We start from the raw sequence: 24,312 nt of genomic DNA, 5'->3' as shown, positions 1-24,312 counted from the left end.
CTCTCTAGAGCAGATATTTTCAGAGTGAGGACTGAGCAGGTGGATTTTCATCTAAAATTAGCCTAATCTGGGAAGGGTCATACTGAGGGGCTGGAGATGACCTTTGTGTAGTTTCAGAAGCTAGAACCCCAGTTTGACAGTGAGAGACCTGAGGAAGGGGCCTGGAGCCCCTCAGGCCACGGACTGGCCACATTTCTGCCTGGAGGGTTTACAAAGTTTACAAAGGGAGGCCACTGCCTTTCCTGCCACTCGAATGAATAACCACAGTATGTGTGTGTATGTGAATGAGTGTGTGTGTGTGTGTGTGTGTGTGTGTGTGTGTGAATGTGTGTGTGTGTGTATGTTTCTATGTGTATGTGTCTGTGTATGTGCTTGACACTGTATAGTATTTCTTCTAAACCATATTCCAACTCACTTTAAAGGGAGCTTTGTTTTCAGGTAATCCACTAATTTTAAGTGTCACTATAAAGTTTAGGACAAAACTCAATCTGTAATATAGAACTTCCTAATGTGATCCATTTTTCAGGTTCCTCACTCTTATACCCTCGCCTCCAAACACATTCTTCCTCCCACCAATACAGTTACTTCATAAGGTTCTGTAACAAGTTCTCAGAGGTTCTATTGTGCAGTAACAAAGAAGCCCAGCAGCGAGCCAGTGAGCCAGCAGGTTCTGTTCTTGCTGGTCTGAATGGGGAACATCCTATCCCAGGCCTGCAATTCCCTAAACACGAGGAACCAAGTTACAGCTAATCATGGAAGTCAGACCTATCGGGTGGATCTGCGGGCAGGTGGTGAAGAACTTCTCTGGAAGATGTATGGCTGATCCTACTGTAACTGGGGCTATGGGCATGGGCACAACTGAGAACAAATCCCACAGGTTTCCCTGTGTGCCCTGTTCCTGGGAGGAGGGCCAGTGTTCCATATTTCTGTAAATGTCACAGGATGTTTTTTCTAATTTCTCCTTTTCTTAGTTGAGGGACTCCAGAAGGCACTCATGGACCTTATAGATGAGTTTAAAGATGATCTCCCTACCATTTTAAGATTATCACAGTCTAACCAGGTAATGTGGTTTATAAGCTTCAGAAAAAGACAAAATATGTTATTATTTGTATGATATAAATCATTAATACTGAGATAAGTAAGTAAAGTTGAAAAATACTAATTTGTCCACAGAAAAACCAATTTCAAATTTTATTTCCTGGGAAAAGTCCTAGAGATAGACCAGGAAGTGAGTGAGATAGATTAGTTATAATTAAAGATGATCATTTTGTCATTAGACTAAAAGCTGGAGGTCTTTCAATTAGAAACTGATGTGGCTTACTTAAGATTTACTTAATGTAAAATTGTAAAATAGTTAGAAATACTTTGGTAAAATCTAATGCAATTAACTGAATACAAACATAACTGTGATAAACTAATACTGAAAAGTAACAGTGTAAATATGTGTGTGCTAATGTGAAAAGAAAGTACAAATATCTAACAATTTACACAAAATACGCATACACTGTATTTTTAAAGTCTGTTGCAAAAAGGATTTGAAAAAGATAAACTATTGAAATTGGCGGCAGAGGGAATTTTGAAGATGCTTATAAAAAGAAAAAGCGGTATCTTTTCTAACTTATCTCTTTTGAAGTACAATATACTTTATATAACACTGTAAAAGCCAGACTTGTGACAATGTCAAGTGTTTAGTCCAAACCAGAAAGTTTAAACAAAGATACCAAAAGCACCCTGAACAACATGGTAATCACAAAGTCTGTGCATTTCATTAGGAAAGGTGTTAGAGCGGTCTTAGCCAATTCTGGAGATAAACAACTGTTGAATATTTACCAAATTACCCCTCTATCACTTGGAACTGGCAGAAAAGGATATAGAGACAGTAAAAAATAACATGGTCCCTTGTCAGTGGGTTTAATGTAATGAAGACAAGGTTGTAGTGGTAAAGTTAATAAGGTAATTTAACCTGGACCCAGAATATAAAGATCTTGGATGTCATGCAATAAAAGAGGCTAATCATTGTCTTAATTATAACACAAACATATGACAGATGATTTTGAGGATGGAAATGACATAAAATTTTTATACTGAAAATAATTCTTAGGGCTAGAGATTCAACGGGTCAGATCACTTGCTGTGGCAGCAAGAGTTTGAATCTCCAGCACTCACATAAAATCCAGGTATGTCTGCGTGTGTCTGTAAACCCAGCATCTCGAGTAATGACAGGTGGATCCTGGAATCTCACTGGCTACTCAGCCTCGCTGAAAGAATAAGGGTCAGTGACAGACCTGCTTCAAAATGTAAGGTAGAATGATAGAAGAAGACACAGGAACCGTCCTTTGGGGTCTCCATGCATACATGAACACAGATATGTGCATATGTCATACACAAACACACACACAAAAACAAGTTATTTCTCTAGGAATAATTTTTTCTTAATAGTGGCAAAGTTTCTAGTAAGATTCTGTTATAAACTGTTGCCAAGAATATTGGGAATAAAAAGACTGGCAGTATATTCAATATATCATAAAGTTGACAGTGCGGCATGACAGGCTATGCAAGGGTCAAGGAAGACTGTATTTCTTGAATGGTTGGAAGGATAATCATTCTATTATGTAACTATGTGAAGAACAGAGATACAGAATATAATAAAACTGTTTAAGTTGAATTTTGATTCAAGGGATATATCACACATTATGTTTAATCCTGGCAGTGGAGCTGTAAATTGGAGCTACTTAGCTTATTGAGCTGAATGTAGACTAACAAAGAAAATAACCATTCTTCTTTGGGGAGAAAAGGATTATGGTGCAGTATGGGCTCCCAGGTGAGCAGTAGTTGGGCAGTGTGCTGCTGTTGGCTGGCTGAGCAGGTCCCCTTTTATCTGTCTGTCTTCTGATGGCATCATTGTTACCAGATCCACGGCCATGATTTCTATTCAGATACATAGCTGCTGACTCCCTAAAGAGAGCTCCATGTCCTGTTTCTATCACCTAATTTACTGATTTATGAGACTAAGGCCATTTATGGATGAACACAAGGACAGCTTTTGCCCATTTTGAAATCAATGGTTCTTTTTTTCAACATTTTCTTTGCTAACTTAGTGACACAAACCCACTCATATGTGTGACATGTACGAAGCAGAGGCTGTGTGCAGAGCAAAGAGACCTCACCTGAGCCTTTAGGGAGTCCTTTCAGAAGCACTCACTTCAGTAGTAACCCTTCCCAATCTGCTAGCTCACCTCTTGTCTGGATTTGACAAGAACAAGTTCAGCTTTCACAAAACACTGTGTTAGACAGGCACAATGCCTATGTGAGAGTAACAATATTAATCCTAATTTTAAATCAATAAGAAATTTATACCATTGAAAACTTTAAATTTGTATGAAATAAATTCTGTTCCAATGTAAGATATAGCTATGTAATGTTTTTCTCACCTAAAAAAAAGTTTCACAGATGTTGAAAAGGAACCAGGAGGGAAGGCAGGTGGGCCAGAGCGGGAAGGCTGCCATCCCCATAGGGCGTGTGCCCACTTCGCTTTCACACAGTGCTCAATTGCAATTGAGCCAAAGTAAGATGTGATTCTAACTGTAGTTGTTTATATTTGCTCAGCCCAGGGAGTGGCACTGTTAGAAGGTGTGGCCCTGTTTGTATAGGTATGGCCTTTTTGGAGTACACATGGCATTGTGAGTGTGGGCTTTAAGGCCCTCACCCTAGCTGTCTGGAGGCCAGTATTCTGTTAGCAGCCTTCAGATGAAGATGTAGAACTTGAAGCTTCTCCTGCACCATGCCTGCCTGGATGCTGCCATGTTCCTGTCTTGGTGACAATGGACGGACCTCTGAACCTGTAAGGCAGCCCCAATTTAATGTTGTCATATATAAGACTTGCCTTGGTAATGGTGTCTGTCTGTTTACAGCAGTAAAACCCTAACACAGAAGGTGGCACCAGGGATTTAGGGTATTTCTGTGATAGCCCTGACCATGCTTTTGTTTGGAAGAATGTGGATTTGGGGACTTTGGATTTGGAAATTGGTAGAATACTTTAAATGGTGCTTAATGGGCTATCCTAGTAAGAATATGGAATATGGAAGACTTTGTTACTAAGAGTGATTTGAATTGGGCAGAACTTGCCCAAGAAGTTTCAGTGGAGAATTTCAATATGTGGCCTAGAGACTGTCTTTGTGGTATTGTGATAAAGAATGTAGCTACTTTATATACTTGTATGAAGAGTCTGCCTAAAGCTAAGGTAAAGAGACTCAAGATTTATTGCATTGACAGAGAAAGTCTCAGAAAAGCCCATCATAGACTTTGGTTAAGTCTTATGAAAATCATTTAAATAAGCATAGCAAGCTAAGAAATAAAAAAATACATACTATATGGTTCAAGTATTAAAGGGGTACCAAGAAGTGAAATGGAGCCTAATCCTATGTTGTAGGAGATAACAGATTAAGGAAATGGGGCTTTGGAGCAAGATCCTACCCAGCTAAATTTAGATCCAGGCACGGTGATACACACCTTTAATTCTAGGAGATAAAGCCAAGCTAGCGCAGGGCAGAGCAAGTTCTAGGTGAAGAAAAGTTTAAATCCAGGTGTGGTGGCACATACCTTTAATCCCTGGAGACAGGCAGGCAGATCTCTGAAATCTACAAAGCAAGTTCTGGGACAGCCAAGCTTAGGAAGTGACGGAGTTGGCAAACAGAAAGCTGGTAAGATGATAAAGGAGATCATGTTCCCGCCACAAGGAAGTAGAAGAACTGGGTAGTTTTGAACACATGGCTCTGACTTTAGAATGAAAAATAAAAGGGACTACTGGGACAATGCTGGTTAGCTGGAGCTAAAAATTTAATGGTGATTAAGAAGAGACCAGCATCACTGAGGTGAAATCTTCTGGGAAATGTTTTCTGAGAGCACAAAGAAGCTGTGTTCCAGGGATAGCCAAGGTTGTAACTCATGCTGCAGTTGTACTTGGTAATGTGTAAGAGTCACCCAGGTGATACTGGTTTTGAAGGCATGAAGAGGTCATGAAGAGCAGCTGAGACTTGGCACTGTGAAAGGCCATGGGAGGCCATTGGTGAAGGTATGGCCTCAGTTATAGTTGACCGCCAGGATGGAAGGGGTCCTGTAAACAATTTGAGGCTTGGCACCATGAAGAGAGCCTGTGAGAGGCTATTGGTGAAGTCTAGGTCCAGAGGAAGACCCTGGTTTACTGGAGAAGCCAGTACCATGGGCTGATCACCAAGAACAGCAGCAGTGGAGCGGATCAACCTGAGCTTAGAGTGCTACAGAGGGCAGAGCTGGAGACGTGATGCCAGCCCTTTGGAGGAGCCCAGAAGATCATGTGTGGATCCCAGACATTGGAACAAGAAGCTGTAACAATGAAGCTGCCTTGGAGACGTCAAGATGTTCAGATGCCAGAGCTGTGGGATATCTGCTGAGGAAAGCTGCTAACAGGGAGTGGAACCAGCCCAGGAGAAAGAAGTTTGTTACAGTCAACAAAGATGAAAAAGGAGCTGGAGAGCTGAAAACTGCTTTGACCCCAGCCATGGAGATGCAGAGTTTGGGGTTTGTCTAGCTGGTTTCCTGTCTTGATTTGGGGATTACAGTTAAGTGATTGGATGAATTTCAGAAGAGACTTTGAACTTTGGACTTTTAACTTGTTGAGACTGCTGTGGACTTTGTGGACTATGTGGACTTTAGAAGTTGGACTAAATGTAATTTTTATTATGCTATGGCTAGATATGGCCCCCATAGACTCATGTGTCTGAACAAGCCTATGGGAACCACGGAGTGGAATGTGATGGTTTGTTTTTGCTTAGTCCAGGAGTGGCCCTGTTAGGTGTGGCTCTGTTGAGTAGGTGTGGCATTTTTGGAGTAGACATTGCATTGTGGGTGGGGATTTAGGAATCTCATCCTAGCTGTCTGGAAGTCAGACAGGTGAGGATGTAGAACTCTCAGCTGCTCCTGCACCATGCCTGTCTGGATGCTGCCATGTTCCCACCATAATGATAATGGACTGAACCTCTGACCTGTAAGCCAGCCCCAATTAAATGTTGTCTTTTATAAGACTTGTCTTAGTCATGGTGTCTGTTCACAGCAGTAAAAACCTAACTAAGACGTTGACATGGATTTTAACTGGGTCTCTCAGCTTTTTGCAGTTGAAATAATGAGAGTAAGCAACTGGAAGAAAGGCTATTCAGGTGGGTTCACTAACCTATAGAAGAGATGATGATGGTTGCCTTAGAACACTAGGATAGGGGAGGGGTGGGAGGAAAGGGCCACATTCTGGGACTATTCAAAGGATGAATTGAATAAGCTTTACTGACAGACTGGTTTATAGAGGGGGGATAGTAATTGCTGTGATATAGAAATGAGAGTTCAGTGCTAAAAGCAAAGCTATGGGAAGGACCGGAGAAGTGGGAGGGGCACGGCACTTCTTGGATACACGGCATGTATCCGAGTGGAGAAGGTCAGTTCAGAATCTGGAGCACAGTTCCAGAACCCATACTAGTGACTGAAGCAACGTTTCCTTTAGTTATCAGCCTCTGAGCCTCCAGGGCTTTGGTGGGTGATTGATTTCCTGGCATTTGTGAATGCTCAGATGATGGTCAGGCTCCAGAGGAGCATACACCTTGCACTGGTAACCACATCTGAAATGCTTAGGCTAAGAGTCTAAGAGAAAACCAGCAAACAGGCATGAAGATCACTCATTTGGGATCAATATTTAAACCCCAACACATGCTCTGCTTAATAAACAAGCAAACAAACATAGACTAGGCAATAGAAATGGGGGAGGGGTGGCTGGCAGCTGAGAGTGAAGAAGACCCCCTTTTCCCTGTTAGAACTGATTAAGAAGCTTGTTTACTGCTGTGAAATCATAGGCATGGCTGCCCATCTCTAAAGATTATAGTGGGTGCTTCCCCCTGACATCTTTTTGTCATATAGTGCAGGAGAGAACCACACATTCATCTCTCTGCCTTGGTTTGCTTTCCTACATCATTTTCCTGTGAGGAAGGAAATTGTCTTCTTGAGAAAATGCAATTTCATGGTTTGTGGGAGGGAAATTAAAATTTGCCAAGAACATTGTGTTGTTGGAAGCATAAGTCCTTGAAGTTATATGAGAAAGGTTTTTTTGTTTCTGTTTTCTTTTGTTTTGTTTTAAAGAAAGCATTTAAATATGTGTGCAGGACCTGCTCACCTTCAAATTGTAACAACTAAGCATTAGAGGGAAACAAAGATCATAGTCATGAGGCACAGGTTAAGACCCAGAGACAGCTAGGATTTCATGATGACATCTGTCTTAAGAGTTTCCATTGCTGTGAAGAGACACTATGACCAAGGCAACTCTCATAAAGGACAACATTAATTGGGGCTGGTTTACAGGTTCAGAGGTTTAAACCATTATCATCAAGGTAGGAGCATGGCAGCTTCTCACAAGGCATAGTAGAGGAGGAGCTGAGAGTTCTGCATCTCCTGACAGCAGCCAGGAGAAAAACTGACTTCCACATGGCTAGGAGGAGAGTCTCAAAGCCCACCCCCAAAGTGGCACACTTCCTCCAACAATGCCACGCCTATTCCAATAAGGCCACAACTCCGAGTAGTGCCATTCCCTGGAACAAGCATATTCAAACCACAGCAGCTAAATATGCCATTATTGCAATGCAGGCTGGCATGAAATAATACTGTTTTCATCAAATGTCATGTTTTAATCAACCTAAATTATGTGAAATTTGACATGACCAAATAATCAATGATAATTAACCTTGGTTTTTTTTTATAATTGATTTCTTTTCTTTTTTTATTTTCTATATTCTTTGTTTACATTCCAAATGATTTCCCCTTTCCCTGTTCCCCTCTCCCCATATGTCCCATAAGCCTTCTTCTCTTCACCAATTCTCCAATCACCTCTCTCCTTTTTCTCTGTCCTGGTACTCCCCTACAATGGTGGATCAAGCCTTTCCAGGATCAAGGCCCTCTCCTTACTTCTTCATGGAGTCATTTGTTATGCTAATTGTGTCTTGGGTATTCAGAGCTTCTGGGCTAATTAATATCCACTTATCAGTGATTGCATTCCATGTGTATTCTTTTGTGATTGGGTTACCTAACTTAGGATGATATTTTCCAGTTCCAACCATTTGCCTAAAAATTTCATGAATTCATTGTTTTTAATTGCTGAGTAGTATTCCAGTAGTATATGTGTAAATATACTACATTTTTTGTATCCATTCCTCCATTGAGGGACATCTGGGTTCTTTCCAGCTTCTGGCTATTATAAATACGGCTGCTATGAACATAGTGGAGCATGTGTCCTTACTGCACGCCAGGGAATCCTCTGGGTATATGCCCAGGAAGGGTATAGCAGGGTCCTCCGGAAGTGTCATGTCCAGTTTTCTAAGGAACCACGAGACTGATTTCCATAGTGGTTGTACCATCTTACAATCCCACCAGCAGTGGAGGAGTCTTCTTCCTTCTCCACATCCTTGCCAACACCTGCTATCTCCTGAGGTTTTTTTTTTCATTTTTTTTCTTTTTTAAAATATTTTTATTTCTATATTCTTTGTTTACATTCCAAATGATTTCCCCTTTCCCAGATCCTCCCTCCCCATATGTCCCATAAACCTTCTTCTCTCCATCCATTCTCCAATCACCTCCCTCCTTTTTCTCTGTCCTTATATTCCCCTCCAATGCTAGATCAGTCCTTTCCAGGATCAGGACCCTCTCCATACTTCTTCATGGGAGTCATTTGTTATGCGATTTGTGCCTTGTGTATTCAGAGATTCTGGGCTAATTAATATCCACATATCAGTGATTGCATTCCATGTGTATTCTTTTGTGATTGGGTTACCTCACTTAGGATAATATTTTCCAGATCAAACCATTTGCCTAAAAATTTTGTGAATTCATTGTTTCTAATGGCTGAGTAGTATTCCATTGTGTAAATATACCACATTTTCTGTATCCATTCCTCCTTTGAGGGACATCTGGGTTCTTTCCAGCTTCTGGCTATTATAAATAAGGCTGCTATGAACATAATGGAGCATGTGTCTTTATTGCATGCTGGGGAATCCTTTGGGTATATGCCCAGAGGAGGTATAGCAGGGTCCTCCGGAAGTGTCATGTCCAGTTTTCTGAGGAACCGTCAGACTGAGTTCCAAAGTAGTTGTACCATCTGACATCCCCACCAGCAGTGGAGGAGTGTTCCTCTTTCTCCACATCCTCGCCAACACCTGCTGTCTCCTGAGTTTTTGACCTTAGCCATTCTGACTGGTGTAAGGTGAAATATCAGGGTTGTTTTGATTTGCATTTCCCTAATGACTAATGATGTTGAGCACTTCTTAAGGTGCCTCTCGGCCATCCGAATTTCTTCAGGTGAAAATTCTTTGTTTAGATCTGTCCCCCATTTTTAATAGGGTTAATTGGTTCCCTGGGGTCTAACTTCTTGAGTTCTTTGTATATATTGTATATTAGCCCTCTATCAGGTGTAGGGTTGGTGAATATCCTTTCCCAATTTGATGGTTGCCATTTTGTCCTTTTAACAGTGTCCTTTGCCTTACAGAATCTTTGTAATTTTATGAGGTCCCATTTGTCAATTCTTGATCTTAGAGCATAAGCTATTGGTGATCTGTTCAGGAATTTTTCCCCTATACCCAGCAAAACTCTCAATCACCATAGATGGAGAAACTAAGATATTCCATGACAAAACCTAGTTTGCCCAATATCTATCCACAAACCCAGCCATACAAAGGATAATAGGAGGAAAACACCAGTACAAGGAGGGAAACTTCACCCTGGAAAAAGCAAGATAGTAACCTTTCATCAAACCCAAAAGAAGATAACCAATCAAATTTAAAAAATAACATCAAAAATGACAGGAAGTAATAATCACTATTCCTTAATATCTCGTAACATCAATGGGCTCAATGCTCCAATAAAAAGACATAGACTAACCGACTGGATACGTAAACAGGACCCTACATTTTGCTGCATACAGGAAACACACCTCAGTGTCAAAGACAAACACTATCTTAGAATAAAAGGCTGGAAGACAATTTTATAAGCAAATGGTCTCAGGAAACAAGCTGGAGTAGCCATTCTAATATCAGATGAAATTGACTTTCAACCCAAAGTCATCAAAAGAGACTCTGAGGGACACTTCTTGCTGGTCTCCTGAGTTTTTGACCTTAGCCATTCTGACTGGCGTGAGGTGAAATCTCAGGGTTGTTTTGATTTGCATTTCCCTAATGACTAATAAAGTTGAGCATTTCTTAGGGTGCTTCTCGGCCATCTGAAATACTTCAGGTGAAAGTTCTTTGTTTAGATCTGTACCCAATTTTTTAATAGGGTTATTTGGTTCCCTGGGGTCTAACTTCTTGAGTTCTTTGTATACATTGGATATTAGCCCTCTATCGGATGTAGGGTTGGTGCAGATCTTTTCCCAATTTGCTGGTTGCCATTTTGTCCTTTTGACAGTGTCCTTTGCCTTATGGAAACTTTGTAATTTTATGAGGTGTCATTTGTCAATTCTTGATCTTATAGCATAAGCTATTGGTGTTCTGTTCAGGAACTTTTCCCCTGTACTGATGTCCTCAAGGGTTTTCCCCAGTTTCTTTTCTACTAGTTTCAGTGCGAATGGATCGATTCGCATTCTTCTGCATGCTGACCTCCAGTTGAACCAGCACCATTTCTTGAAAAGGCTATCTTGTTTTCACTGGATGCTTTCAACTCCTTTGTTGAAGATCAAGTGACCATAGGTGTGTGGGTTTATTTCTGGGTCTTCAATTCTATTCCATTGGTCCACTTGCCTGTCACTGTGCCAGTACCATGCAGTTTTTAACACTATTTCTCTGTAGTATTGCTTGAGGTCTGGGATACTGATTCCCCCAGAATTTCTTTTACTGTTGAGAATAGTTGTAGCTATCCTGGGTTTTTTGTTATTCCAGATGAATTTGATAATTGCTTTTTCTAACTCTGTGAAGAACTGAATTGAGGTTTTGATGGGGATTGCATTGAATCTGTCTATTGCTTTTGGCAAGATGGCCATTTTAACTATATTAATCCTGCCAATCCAAGAGCATTTTCTGAGGTCTGTTTCGATTTCCTTCTTCAGAGACCTGAAGTTCTTGTCATATAGATCTTACACTTGTTTGGTTAGAGTCACACCAAGAAACTTTATATTGTTTTTGGCTATTGTGAAGGGTGTCATTTCCCTAACTTCTTTCTTAACCTGCTTGTCCTTTGAGTATAGGAAGGCAACTGATTTGCTTGAGTTGATTTTCTAACCAGCCACTTTGCTGAAGTTGTTTATCAGCTGTAGTTCTCTGGTGGAGTGTTTTGGGTCACTTAAGTATACTATCATATCATCTGCAAATAATGATAGTTTGACTTCTTCCTTTCCAATTTGTATCCCTTTGACCTCCTTATGTTGTCTAATTGCTCTAGCTAGAACTTCAAGTACTAGATTGAAAAGATATGGGAGATATTTCCATTTTCTGAGGTCTTCTTCCATTTCCTTCTTCAGAGACTTGAAGTTCTTGTCATACAGATCTTTCACTTGTTTGGTCAGTCACACCAAGGTACTTTATATTGTTTATGGCTATTGTGAATGTTGTCATTTCCCTAATTTCTTTCTCAGCCTGCTTATCCTTTGAGTATAGGAAGGCTCCTGATTTGCTTGAGTTGATTTTATAACCTGCCACTTTGCTGAAGTGGTTTATCAGTTGTAGGAGTTCTCTAGTGGAGTTTTTTGGGGTCACTTAGGTTGACTATCATGTCATCTGCAAATAATGATAGTTTGACTTCTTCCTTTCCAATTTGTATCCCTTTGACCTCCTTATGTTGTCAAATTGCCCGAGCTAGTACCTCAAGTACAATATTGAAAAGATAAGGAGAGAGGGGGCAGCCTTGTCTAGTCCCTGATTTCAGTGGGATTGCTTCAAGTTTCTCTCCATTTAGTTTGATGCTGGCTACCGATTTGCTGTATATTGCTTTTACTATGTTTAGGTATGGGCCTTGAATTCCTATTCTTTCTGAGACTTTAAGCATGAAAGGATGCTGAATTTTGTCAAATGCTTTTTCAGCATCCAATGAAATGACTATGTGGTTTTTTTCTTTGAATTTGTTTATGTAGTGGATTGCATTGGTGGATTTCCTTATATTGAACCATCCCTGAATCCCTGGGATAAAGCCTACCTGAACATGGTGGATGATTGTTTTGATGTGTTCTTGGATTCGGTTGTCAAGAATTTTATTGAGTATTTTTGCATTGATGTTCTTAAGGGAAATTGGTCTGAAGTTCTCTTTCTTTGTTGGATCTTTGTGTGGTTTTGGTATCAGCGTAATTGTGGCTTCGTACAAGGAGTTGGGTAGTGTTCCTTCTGTTTCTATTTTGTGGAATAATTTGAAGAGAATTGGTGTTAGGTCTTCTTTAAAGGTCTGATAGAATTCTGCACTGAAACCATCTGGTCCTGTGCTTTTTCTGGTTGGAAGATTTTCTATGACTCTTTCTATTTCTTTAGGGGTTATGGGACTGTTTAGATGATCTATTTGGTGCTGATTTAATTTTGGTATTTGGTATCTGTCTAGAAAATTGTCCATTTCCTCCAGATTCTCCACTTGTGTTGAGTATAGGCTTTTGTAGTAGGATCTGATGATTTTTTTTGAGAAAACCAAATAACCCTATTAAAAAATGGGGCACAGATCTAAACAAAGAATTTTCACCCAACGAACTTCAGATGGCTGAGAAGCCTCTTAAAAAAATGCTCAACATCATTAGTCCTTAGGGAAATGCAAATCAAAACAACCCTGAGATTTTACCTTTCACCAACCAGAATGGCTAAGATTAAAAACTCAGGAGACAGCAGGTGTTGGCAAGGATGTGGAGAAAGAGGAGCACTCTTCCACTGCTGGTGGGTTTGCAAATTGGTACAACCACTCTGGAAATCAGTCTGGCGGTTCCTCAGAAAACTGGGCACATCACTTCCAGAGGATCCTGCTGTACCACTCCTGGGCATATACCCAGAGGATTCCCCAGCATGTAATAAGGATATGTGCTCCACTATGTTCGTAGCAGGCCTATTTATAATAGCCAGAAGCTGGAAAGAACCCAGGTGTCCCTCAACTGAGGAATGGATACAAAAAATGTGGTACAAATGGATACAAAAAATTCAGCCATTAGAAACAATGAACTCATGAAATTCTTAGACAAATGGATGGAGCTGGAGAACATCATACTAAGTGAGGTAACCCAGACTCAAAAGATCAATCATGGTATGTACTCACTAATAAGTGGATGTTAGCCTAGAAAATTGGAATACCCAACATAATCCACACATCAAATGACACCCACTAAGAACAGAGGAGTGGCCCCTGGTTATGGAAAGACTCAGTATAGCAGTATAGGTCAATACCAGAACAGGGAAGTGGGAAGGGGTGGATGGGGGAACAGGGGGAGGGAAGAGGGCTTATGGGACTTTCAGGGAGTGGGAAGCCAGAAAAGGGGAAATCATTTGAAATGTAAATAAAAAATATATCGAATAAAAAAAAGAAAAGATATGGAGAGAGAGGGCAGCCTTGTCTAGTCCCTGATTTCAGTGGGATTGCTTCAAGTTTCCCTCCATTTAGTTTGATGTTGGCTACCGGTTTGCTGTATATTGCTTTTACTATGTTTAGGTATGGGCCTTGAATTCCTGTTCTTTCCAAGACTTTACGCACGAAAGGATGTTGAATTTTGTCAAATGTTTTTTCAGCATTCAATGAAATGACTATGTGTTTTTTTTCTTTGAGTTTGTTTATGTAGTGGATTGCATTGATGGACTTCCGTATATTGAACCAACCCTGCATCCCTGGGATAAAGCCTACTTGATCATGGTGGATGATCATTTTTATGTGTTCTTGGATTCGGTTGTCAAGAATTTTATTGAGTATTTTTGCATCGATGTTCATAAGGGAAATTGGTCTGAAGTTCTCTTTGTTCAATCTTTGTGTGGTTTTGGTATCAGCGTAATTGTGGCTTCGTACAAGGAGTTGGGTAGTGTTCCTTCTGTTTCTATTTTGTGGAATAGTTTGAAGAGTATTGGTGTTAGGTCTTCTTTGAAGGTCTGATAGAATTCTGCACTAAAGCCATCTGGTCCCATACTTTTTTGGTTGGGAGACTTTCTATGAGCCCTTTTATTTCTTTAGGGGTTATGGGACTGTTTAGATGACCTATTTGATCCTGATTTAATTTTGGTGTTTGATATCTGTCTAGGAAACTGTCCATTTCCTCCAGATTCTCCAGTTGTGTTGAGTATAGGCTTTTGTAGTAAGATCTGATGAATTTTTGGAATTTCCTCGGTTTCTGTTATTATACCTCCCTTTTCATTTCTAATTTTGTTAATCTGGATGCTGTCTCTGTACCCTTTGGTTTGTCTGGCTATGGGTTTATCTATCTTGTTGATTTTCTCAAAGAACCAGCTCCTGGTTTTGTTGATTCTTTGTATGGTTCTCTTTATTTCTACTTGATTGATTTCAGCCCTGATTCTGATGATTTCCTGCCTTCTACTCCTCCTGGGTGAATTAGTTTCTTTTTGTTCCAAGGCTTTCAGGTGTGTCAGGGATGCTAGTATATGCTCTCTCCATTTTCTTTTTGGAAGCATTCAGGGCTATGAGTTTTTCTCTTAGCCCTGCTTTCATTGTGTCCCATAGATTTGGGTATGTTGTGTCGTGATTTTCATTAAATTCTAAAAAGTCTTTTATTTCTTTCTTTATTTCTTCCTTGACCAAGGTATCATTGAGTAGAATATTATTCAGTTTCCATGTGTATGTGGACTTTCTGTTGTTTTTGTTGCTATTGAAGATCACTTTTACTCCATAATGATCTGATAGGAGGCATGGAAATAGTTCAATCTTATATTTGTTGAGGTCTGTCTTGTGACCAAATATATGATCCATTTTGGAGAAGGTACCATGAGGTGCTGAGAAAAAGGTATATTCTTTTGCTTTAGGATGAAATGTTCTATGTATATCTGTTAAATCTAATAGGTCCAAAGCTTCAATTAGTTTCACTGTGTCCCTGTTTAGTTTCTGTTTTCCTGATCAGTCCATTGAGGAAAGTGCAGTGTTGAAGTCACCCACAATTATTGTGTTAGGTGCAGTGTGTGCTTTGAGCGTTAGTAAGGTTTCTTTTACGAATGAGGGTGCCCTTTCATTTGGAGCATAGATGTTCAGAATTGAGAGTTCTTCTTGGTGGATTTTTCCTTTGACCATTAATAAGTGTCCTTCTGATTCTCTTTTAATGACTTTAGGTTGAAAGTCAATTTTATCTGATATTAGAATGGCTACTCCGCCTTGTAACCATTTGCTTGTAAAATTGTCTTCCAGCCTTTTACTCTAAGGTAGTGTTTGTCTTTGACACTGAGGTGTGTTTCCTGTATGCAGCAAAATGTAGGATTCTGTTTATGTATCCAGTCTTTTAGTCTATGTCTTTTTATTGGGGAATTGAGTCCATTGATGTTAAGAGATATTAAGGAATAGTGATTATTACTTCCTGTCATTTTTGATGTTATTTTTTATATTTGATTGGTTATCATCTTTTGGGTTTGATGAAAGTTATTATCTTGCTTTTTCCAAGGTGAAGTTTCCCTCCGTGTATCGATGTGTTCTTCCTATTATCCTTTGTAGGGCTGGGTTTGTAGAAAGATATTGGGTAAACTTGGTTTTGTCATGGAATATCCTGGTTTCTCCATCTATGGTGATTGAGAGTTTTGCTGGGTATAGTAGCCTTGGCTGACCTTTGTGTTCTCTTAGAGTCTACATGAGATCTGCCCAGGATCTTCTAGCTTTGATGGTCTCTGGTGAGAAGTCTGGTGTAATTCTTATAGGTCTTCCTTTATATGTTACTTGGCTTTTTTATCTTACTGCCTTTAATATTTTTTCTTTGTTTAGTACATTTGGGGTTTTGATTATTATGTGACAGGAGGTATTTCTGTTCTGGTCCAGTCTGTTTGGAGTTCTGTAGGCTTCTTGTATAATCATAGGCGTCTCTCTCTTTAGGTTAGGGAAGTTTTCTTCCATAATTTTGTTGAAGATATTTGCTGGCCCTTTAAGTTGTAAATCTTTACTCTCATCTATGTGTATAATCCTTAGGTTTGGTCTTCTCATTGTGTCCTGGATTTCCTGGATGTTTTGGTTTACAAGCTTTTTGCATTTTCCATTTTCTTTGACTGTTGAGTCCATGGTTTCTATGGTATCTTAGGCATCTGAGATTCTTTCTTCTATCTCTTGCATTCTGTTGTTGATATTTGCATCTATGGCTCCTGACTGTTTCCCAAGGTTTTCCATCTCCAAATTTGTCTCCCTTTGTGATTTCTTAGTTGTTTCTACTTTTGTTTTTAGATCCTGGATGGTTTTGCTTAGCTCCTTCACTTGCTTGTTTGTATTTTCCTGTAATTCTTTAAGAGATTTTTGTGTTTCCTCTTTCATGACCTCAGCCCGTTGACCAAAGTTCTCCTATATTTCTTTAAGTGATTTTTGAGTTTCCCCCTTATTGGCTTCTATCTTTTGACCCGTATTCCCCTGAATTTCTTTCAGTGATTTTTGTGTTTCCCTTGTAAGGGCTTCTAACTCTTGATCCATTTTCTCCTGAATTTCTTTAAGAGATTTATTTATGTCCTTCATGTGTTCCCATAACAGCATCATGACCAGTGATTTTTAAATCCAAATCTTTTTTTCTGGTGTGTTGGGGTATTCAGGACTTGCTGTTAATGGAGAATTGGGTTCAGATGCTGCCATATTGCCTTGATTTCTGTTAGTAACGTTCCTATGCTTGCCTTTTGCCATCTAGTTCTCACTGATGTTAGTTGGTCTTGTTGTCAATGGCTGGTGCTTCAACCACCTTTGAGCCTTTAAGGCTATTTCCGCAACAGTAGATGCCTGGGTTTCCCCTGGCACAGACTGCTGATGTCCTGCCCTCCTCTTGGGTGCTGTTGGAGCCCTGGTGTGTCCTGTCCCAAGCAATGTTATACTTGGATTGTCTCTGTGGACCAAACCCGGTGCTGCCTGTCTGCTGTGTCAGGGAGTGAAGATGGCAGCAGGGATCCCGCAGGGCACAGGACCCACACCTGGCTGTCACACAGACAAACCGTTGCTCTGCCCAGGTCTTGGGCGCAAGTGGCAGCCAGCAGCTTGGCAGTCTGCGTCCCCAGAGGTCTTAGACTCTCAGTACCTGGGGTCGCCTGTCCCGTCCTACTGGTGGCAAAATGGCAGCTGCTGACCTCTCAACCTTGTTTTTATATAAAGACGAAAAGCAAGAAAGAAAATGTAGAAGGGTAGTTAGACTGATTTCCCTGGTGTAATACACCAATTTGCTTAAAAGAAACAGATAGGAACAATCAGTGGCTGCAGGGCATGGTCTTGCAAAGAACTGGAGGTGTGATAGTGTATACTAGTACACAGAGGCAGAGAAGAGAGTCTGGTCAGGGCCATATAATGAGTATGAGACCAGATTTTCTTAGAAAGCAAGACTATGTCTCAGAAAAACCAGAAGAAAGTAAAAGATCCTGTAGACACTTAGAAAATTAGAAGAGGAATCTGTAGATGATAATTTCACAATTACCAACATGGTAATGTCCCCAAACACTGATCACTTGAAAAGGAGATTAAGCTTGTAAGATAAAACTTCGCATGTTCTGTGCCTGTTTGTCCTGCCAATGTGGTGACTACTCTTAATAATAATAACAGTGAGGGAGAGCATAGGTAAATTGAAATCACAAGTAAGATAAAGCTAGTGCCAAGTGCCCGCCGAGGAAGAGTAGAGGAGGGTGAGTACAGCATCACGCAAGGGAAATGGACCCGCAGACATCCAAGCATGACCAGGACAGGCTGTAGCGAGGCTTCAGTGGCTGACCTTCAACCACTGCCAGGAGGAAAATGGTGTCATGTGACTGACTGCACCTTCGTGCTGGTTCACACTTTCTGCTTTGAGGTTGCTTTTCTCTACATGGCTTGGGACATTAGCAGTTTGGTCAGCCCACTGTCTAGATGGCAGTGGCTTCTTCAGCTCTTGCCTGGGAGACGAAGACCACTCTCCTATAGGACTTTTCCAAACAGTTAACAGAACAAATCTCATTAGAACACCAAAAACAGGACAAAAAAAAAATCCTCAGGAATGGGCCAGAAATTCTGAACAGAAAGGAAAATACTGAAATCACATGTTTATTTTTTTATGATTTTATATTTTTATTAGATATTTGCTTTATTTACATTTCAAATAGTATCCCCTTGCCACGTTACCCCTCTGAAAATCCCCTATCCCATTCCCTATCCCCATGCTCATCCTCCCCCAACCCCAATTTCCTGACTGGCATTCCCCTATTCTGGGAAATCGAGCCCTCACAGCACCAATGGTCTCTCCTCTCATTAATGTCAGAAATGATCATTGTCTGCTACATATGTAGGTGGAACCATGGGTCCCTCCATCTGTACTCTGGTTGGTGTTTTAGTCCCTGGGAACTCTGAGGGTACTAGTTGGTTCACATTATTGTTCCCTCTGCAGGGCTACAAACCTCTTCAGCTCCTTGGGTCCTTTCTCTAGCTGTTCCACTGGGACCCTATGTTCATTCTATTGGTTGGCTGTGAGCCATGGGTATTTTGATACACTTTCCAATAAGGATCAAAGGATTCACACTTTGGTCTTCCTTCTTCTTGGGCTTCATGTGGTCTGTGAATTGTTGAATCTTGGGTATTCTGAGCTTTTGTATTAATATCCACTTATCAGCCAGTGCATACCATGTGTGTTCTTTTGTGACTGGGTTACCTCACTCAGAATGATATTTTCTAGCTCCATCCATTTGCCTAAGAATTTCATGAATTCATTGTTTTTAATAGCTGAGTAGTACTCAATTATGTAAATGTACCACATTTTCTATATTCATTCTTCTGTTAAGGGACATCTGAGTTCTTTCCAGCTTCCAACTATTATAAATTAGGCTGCTATGAACATAGTGGAGCATGTGTCCTTATTACATGTTGGAGCATCTTCTGGGTATATATGCCCAGGAGTGGTATAGCTGGGACCTTGGGTAATACTATGTCCAATTTTCTGATGTACTGCCAAACTGATGTCCAGAATGGTATACCAGCTTGCAATCCCACCAGCAATGGAGGAATGTTTTTCTCCACATTCTCTCCAGCATTTGCTGCCCCCTGAGTTTTTAATCTTGGCCATTCTGACTGGTGTGAGGTGGACTCTCAGGGTTGTTTTGATTTGCATTTCCCTAATGATTAAGGATGTTGAACATTTCTTTAGACGTTTCTCAGTCATTCAGTATACCTTAGTTGAGAATTCTTTGTTTAGCTCTGTACCCCATTTTTAAGAGAGTTATTTGGTTCCCTGGAGTTCAATTTCTTGAGTTCTTTGTATATATTGGATATTAGCCCTCTACCGAGTGTAGGATTGGTAAAGATCTTTTCCTAGTCTGTTGGTTGCCATTTTGTCCTATTGACAGTATACTTTGCCTTACAGAAACTTTGCAATTTTGTAAGGTCCCATTTGTCAATTCTTGATCTTAGAGCATAAGCTATTGGTGTTCTATTCGGGAACTTTCCCCCTGTGCCCATGTGCTCAAGGATCTTCCCCACTTTCTCTTCTATTAGATTCAGCGTATCTGGTTTTATGTGGAGGTCCTTGATCTACTTGGACTTGAGCTTTGTACAGGAAGATAAGAATGGATAAGAATGGATCCTTCTACAGGTTAACTCCCAATTGACCCAGCACCATTTGTTGAAAATTCTGCCTTTTTATCCACTGGATAGTTCTAGCTACTTTGTCAGAGATCAAGTGATCATCGGTGTGTGGGTTCATTTCTGGGTTTTCAATTCTATTCCATTGATCTTCCTGCCTGTCACTATACCAATACCATGCAGTTTTTATCACTATTGCTCTGTAGTAGAGCTTGAGGTCAGGGATAGTGATGTATACTTCTTTTTAAAGTAAATATACAAAATGTTACCTCTTAGACACGTGATGTTCGCTACAGACAAGACTAAACAATTCAATTTATTAGATATTTTGTTTGTGTATACTTAGGTTTAGCAAAATATTGCAGACTTTGTAGCCAACACTTAACCAATATTTCCTAAGTTATGGCCAGCTGACCCCGAATTGCTTGAATTAATGATGAAATTGCCTGTCTGTTGTCTGGAGGCAGCCTAACCACATTCTGTGCAGTTTCTCTGTGGTTAACTACTGGGTATAGCACAAAGGAAACCACATATTATATGCTTTGATAATGCTACTACAGGTTTGTTAGAAATTACTAGAATTTCTGAAGTTTTGACATATAGGATTTTCTTAGACCCACAATAGATCTGCATGTAAGGCATTTTTTAGTTTCCTTTAAATCCTTTCTACATATTATATATGCTCTAGTTTATGACTAAAACTCTTTAAAGTAAATTTATAAAAACATTTGTAGCATTTAAAATAAGTACTATTGCTTGAATGTTTAGGATATTGAGTAATCCTTGGATAAGAATCATTGTTTACACACATATACCCCCACTCAGGCAGACACAGTGGTGACATGTCCTTTAATCCCAACACTCAAGGCAGGTAGTGATGGGCAGATCAACTCTATGACTTTGAGGTCAACCTTGTCTACACAGAAAATTTAAGGTCTACAAGGTCAACATAAGTGAGACCCGGTTTCAAAAAAACAATAACAACATAAACCCAGAAAGAAAATGAAAGTTTTCTATCTTTGGTTTATTCAAGTCTTGATATTTATTGAAAGGAAAAATAAATGTGTTCATACACAGCTTTAAGTATGGGTGGTAGTGAATTTATGAGGTGTAATTGTTGAACTCAGTAGATGTAAGGCATAGTATACAATGTAGTTGTATACTCAGTTTCGGTTACATGAGATTCTAATAACGCGTCAGAGATTCATATATCAGATTCTTTTCAAGGATTTTTTCTTTCAGAAAAAAGATCCAGTACAGAGAACATCCAAGATCAGAATGGCCCTTGCTTTAGCCAAGATCAACCGTGGAACGTTAATTCAAGGGTTGAACAGCATATCCAGCTCCTCCAAATCAGTAGCCAAGCTCCTGCAGCCACAGCTGGCATGCAGACTCTTAGAACTGCGGAACATATCTCACCGGCTGCTGAGAGAAGTGAATGTGGCAAGGCAACCCCTGAACAGCGTACAGGTAAGCGCCAGCGAATGAGCAGAGGACTCTTCCTAAGGATTCATAGTTGACCCACGGGTTGGAAATAAGTGACCATAGAACGCTCAGCCCTAAACAGCTATGTCACCCCTTTTAAGGCTCAGGAAACATCATGGGGGCTGGGTAGAAGACGGGAAGAAATGCAGTGAAACCCATTTTTCGGACAAGACATGCCAGTTGCACCCATGCGCTTGCCGCAGCAGTGGCTACCTACTTCCACAGGGTTAAGCCCACGGATACTCCATCAGCCACTGGGAAGGGCTCATAAGGCTATAGACAGTCAATGGCTGCTAGAGCAGGGCGAGTGGGACAGGCACAGGTAAATTGCCCCAAACCTATGCTCATTCAAGTATCCCAATTAAAGGTAATAGGCCACTCTTCCCTGTAGTAGGTATGAAAGCAGGAGAAAAAAAGGTGTCAATGAGAGAGGAATAGGGATAAGACAGAAAAATGGGGAATAAAGATTAAAGTACACAATATTGGACATAATTATGAAAGAATAAATAGCATGTTAAATTTCTTTAATTTAAAAATAAAACTGTGATGGATTGGGGTTTGTAATGACTAGTTTTGTGTGTCAACTTGACACAGGCTGGAGTTATCACAGAGAAAGTAGCTTCAGTTGGGGAAGTACCTCCATGAGATCCAGCTGTGGGGCATTTTTTCAATTAGTGATCAAGTGGGTAGGGCCCCTTATGGGTGGTACCACCTTTGGGGGCTGGTGCTCTTGGGTTCTATAAGAGAGCAGGCTGAGCAAGCCAGGGGAAGCAAGCCAGTAAGAAACATTCCTCCATGGCCTCTGCATCAGCTCCTGCTTCCTGACCTGCTTGAGTTCCAGTCCTGACTTCCTTTAGTGATGAACTGCAATGTGGAAGTGTAAGCTCAATAAACGATTTCCTCCCCAACTTGCTTCTTGGTCATGATGTTTGTGCAGGAATAGACCCTGACTAAGATAAATTGGTACTAGCATAGTGGGATATTCCTGTGACAACCTGACCATGTTTTGGGGAGGATTGTGGAAGGACTTTGGAACTTTGAGCTAGAAAAGCCATTAGAATATTAAGAGCTTGGTGGAAAGTTCTGTAGGAGCTTGGAAGACAATGTTAAGAACAGTGCAAAAGATGGAGGCCTGGCTTGTGAAATTTCAGAGGGAAGATTAAAGACTCTTACAGTGGCCATGTTTTGATTGTGAAGATTCTGTGGTTTTGGTTAGCTGGGGCTGAAGAATCAGCTGTGAGTAAAAAGATACCAGAACCACTAAAGCAAACCTTTGTGTTACTGGGACTATTGATGCTGGTTAGCTGGAGCTAAGAAATTAGTGGTGATTAAGAAGAGACCAGCATCACTGAGATGAAATCTTCTTGGAAGTATTTTCTGAGAGCACAGAGAGTGTGTTCCAGAGATAGCCACAGTTGTATTTTGTGCTGTGGCTGGACTTGGTACTGTGTAAGAGTCACCCAGATGGTACTGGTTTTGAAGGCATGAAGGGGCCATGAAAAGCAGCTGAGGCTCTTGGCACAGTGAGAGGCCACGGAAGGCCATTGGTGAAGGTGCAGCCTCAGTTGCAATTGATGGCCCAGCACTTGAAGGGGTCATGCATAGGAGCAGAGGCTTGTCACCATGAAGAGAGCCTATGAGAGGCTATTGGTGAAGCCTAATTACAGTGGAAGATAGCAGTGTTTTGGAGATGCCAGTGCCATGAGATGACCACCAAGAACAGCAGCAGCAGTGGAGTACAGGCAGCTGGAGCCTAGAAGACAAGCTGTGTGCTACAAAGGGCAGAGCTGGAGAAGTGACCCATACCCTTGGAGGAGCCCAGAAGATCATAAGTTGGATCCCAGACATTGAACCATTGGAGTTTGAGTTTTGCTTTTGGTTGTGACTGTGCCCTGATATGTTTCCCTCTTGAAGGAAGAAAGCATTTTAGTGGAGCCCACAGTTGAGAGACTTTGAATTTTTAAAAGACTTTGAATTTTAAAGATATTGGACATTTTAAGGTGAATGAACTTTTAATATGTAAAGACTGTGGGACTTTTAAAGTAATTTAGATCTTGAGGATGAATAAGAAAGTAAGGGTTGAGGCTTAATAGTGATGTGTTTGTGTATCAAGTTGACAAGGGGTCAATTGTACTGGCTGGTTCTGTGTGTCAACTTGACACAGGCTGGAGTTATCACACAGAAAGGAGCTTCAGTTGGGGAAGTGCCTCCATGAGATCCAGCTGTGGGGCATTTTCTCAATTAGTGATCAAGTGGGGAGGGCCCCTTGTGGGTGGTTCCACCTTTGGAGCTGGTGCTCTTGGGTTCTATAAGAGAGCAGGCTGAGCAAGCCAGGGGAAGCAAGCCAGTAAGGAACATCCCTCCATGGCCTCTGCATCAGCTCCTGCTTCCTGACCTGCTTGAGTTCCGGTCCTGACTTCCTTTAGTGATGAACTGCAACGTGGAAGTGTAAGCTCAATAAACCCTTTCCTTCCCAACTTGCTTCTTGGTCCTGATGCTTGTGCAGGAACAGAAACCCTGACTAAGATGGGGTTCCTTCATTTGAAAAGGATAAAATTGGATAAGAGAACTGAATGTAGTACAGTTTCTTGTTTGAATTTGAAGGGGGAAATGGTGTGGACTTTTTCTACCTTATCATTTACTTGAGCTGTATAAACCTATCCATTTCAAATAGTTCAAAGTAAGTATAAGCACTGACTACTTGTGTCAAACCTAGAGGGAATTCCACAGTGAATTTTCAATGGGGTTGTGTTTTGCACTTACTCACAGAATATTGTTATGTTTTCAAAATAACCTTTGGAATGATAGTTGAGCATATTTAGCTATAAACTTACTCAAATGTACCCTCTAATATTTATGTTTCTTTCAAACTATATTTTTTTCTGCATGGCTTCATAGAGCTTCTGTGATTTTTTGTTAAAACATTTTCAAGCCTGAACATTTTTTTTTTTAAACTTTATGACACAGTTCGTTGGATACTTCAATCTGGATGTTATTCAGAGCATCTGAACTTGTTCTGTACTATAGGAAGACTCAGAATCTTACAGAGCCAGCATCTCCACCCTGAGTGTATCAGTTTAAACACTTTGAAAGAAAAGAAAACCATGTCAAAGTGGGTTA

General features: G+C 40.6%; 1 protein-coding gene across 1 annotated transcript in view; it reads left to right on the top strand.

The window, feature by feature from the left end:
• Window positions 1–752: 752 nt before the first annotated feature.
• Spata9 (spermatogenesis associated 9) overlaps window positions 753–24,312 on the top strand; it is a 41,008-nt gene continuing 17,448 nt past the window's right edge. Inside the window, exons 1-3 of the mRNA XM_052159560.1 lie at window positions 753–813; window positions 972–1,060; window positions 20,950–21,177. Coding sequence (XP_052015520.1) covers window positions 753–813; window positions 972–1,060; window positions 20,950–21,177 — 378 coding nt within the window. The remainder of the gene's footprint in view (window positions 814–971; window positions 1,061–20,949; window positions 21,178–24,312) is intronic.

Source organism: Apodemus sylvaticus, chromosome 16, assembly GCF_947179515.1.
Source record: "Apodemus sylvaticus chromosome 16, mApoSyl1.1, whole genome shotgun sequence".
In the NCBI taxonomy this organism is placed as follows: Eukaryota; Metazoa; Chordata; class Mammalia; order Rodentia; family Muridae; genus Apodemus; species Apodemus sylvaticus.
This window is presented reverse-complemented; position numbering and strand designations above follow the sequence as displayed.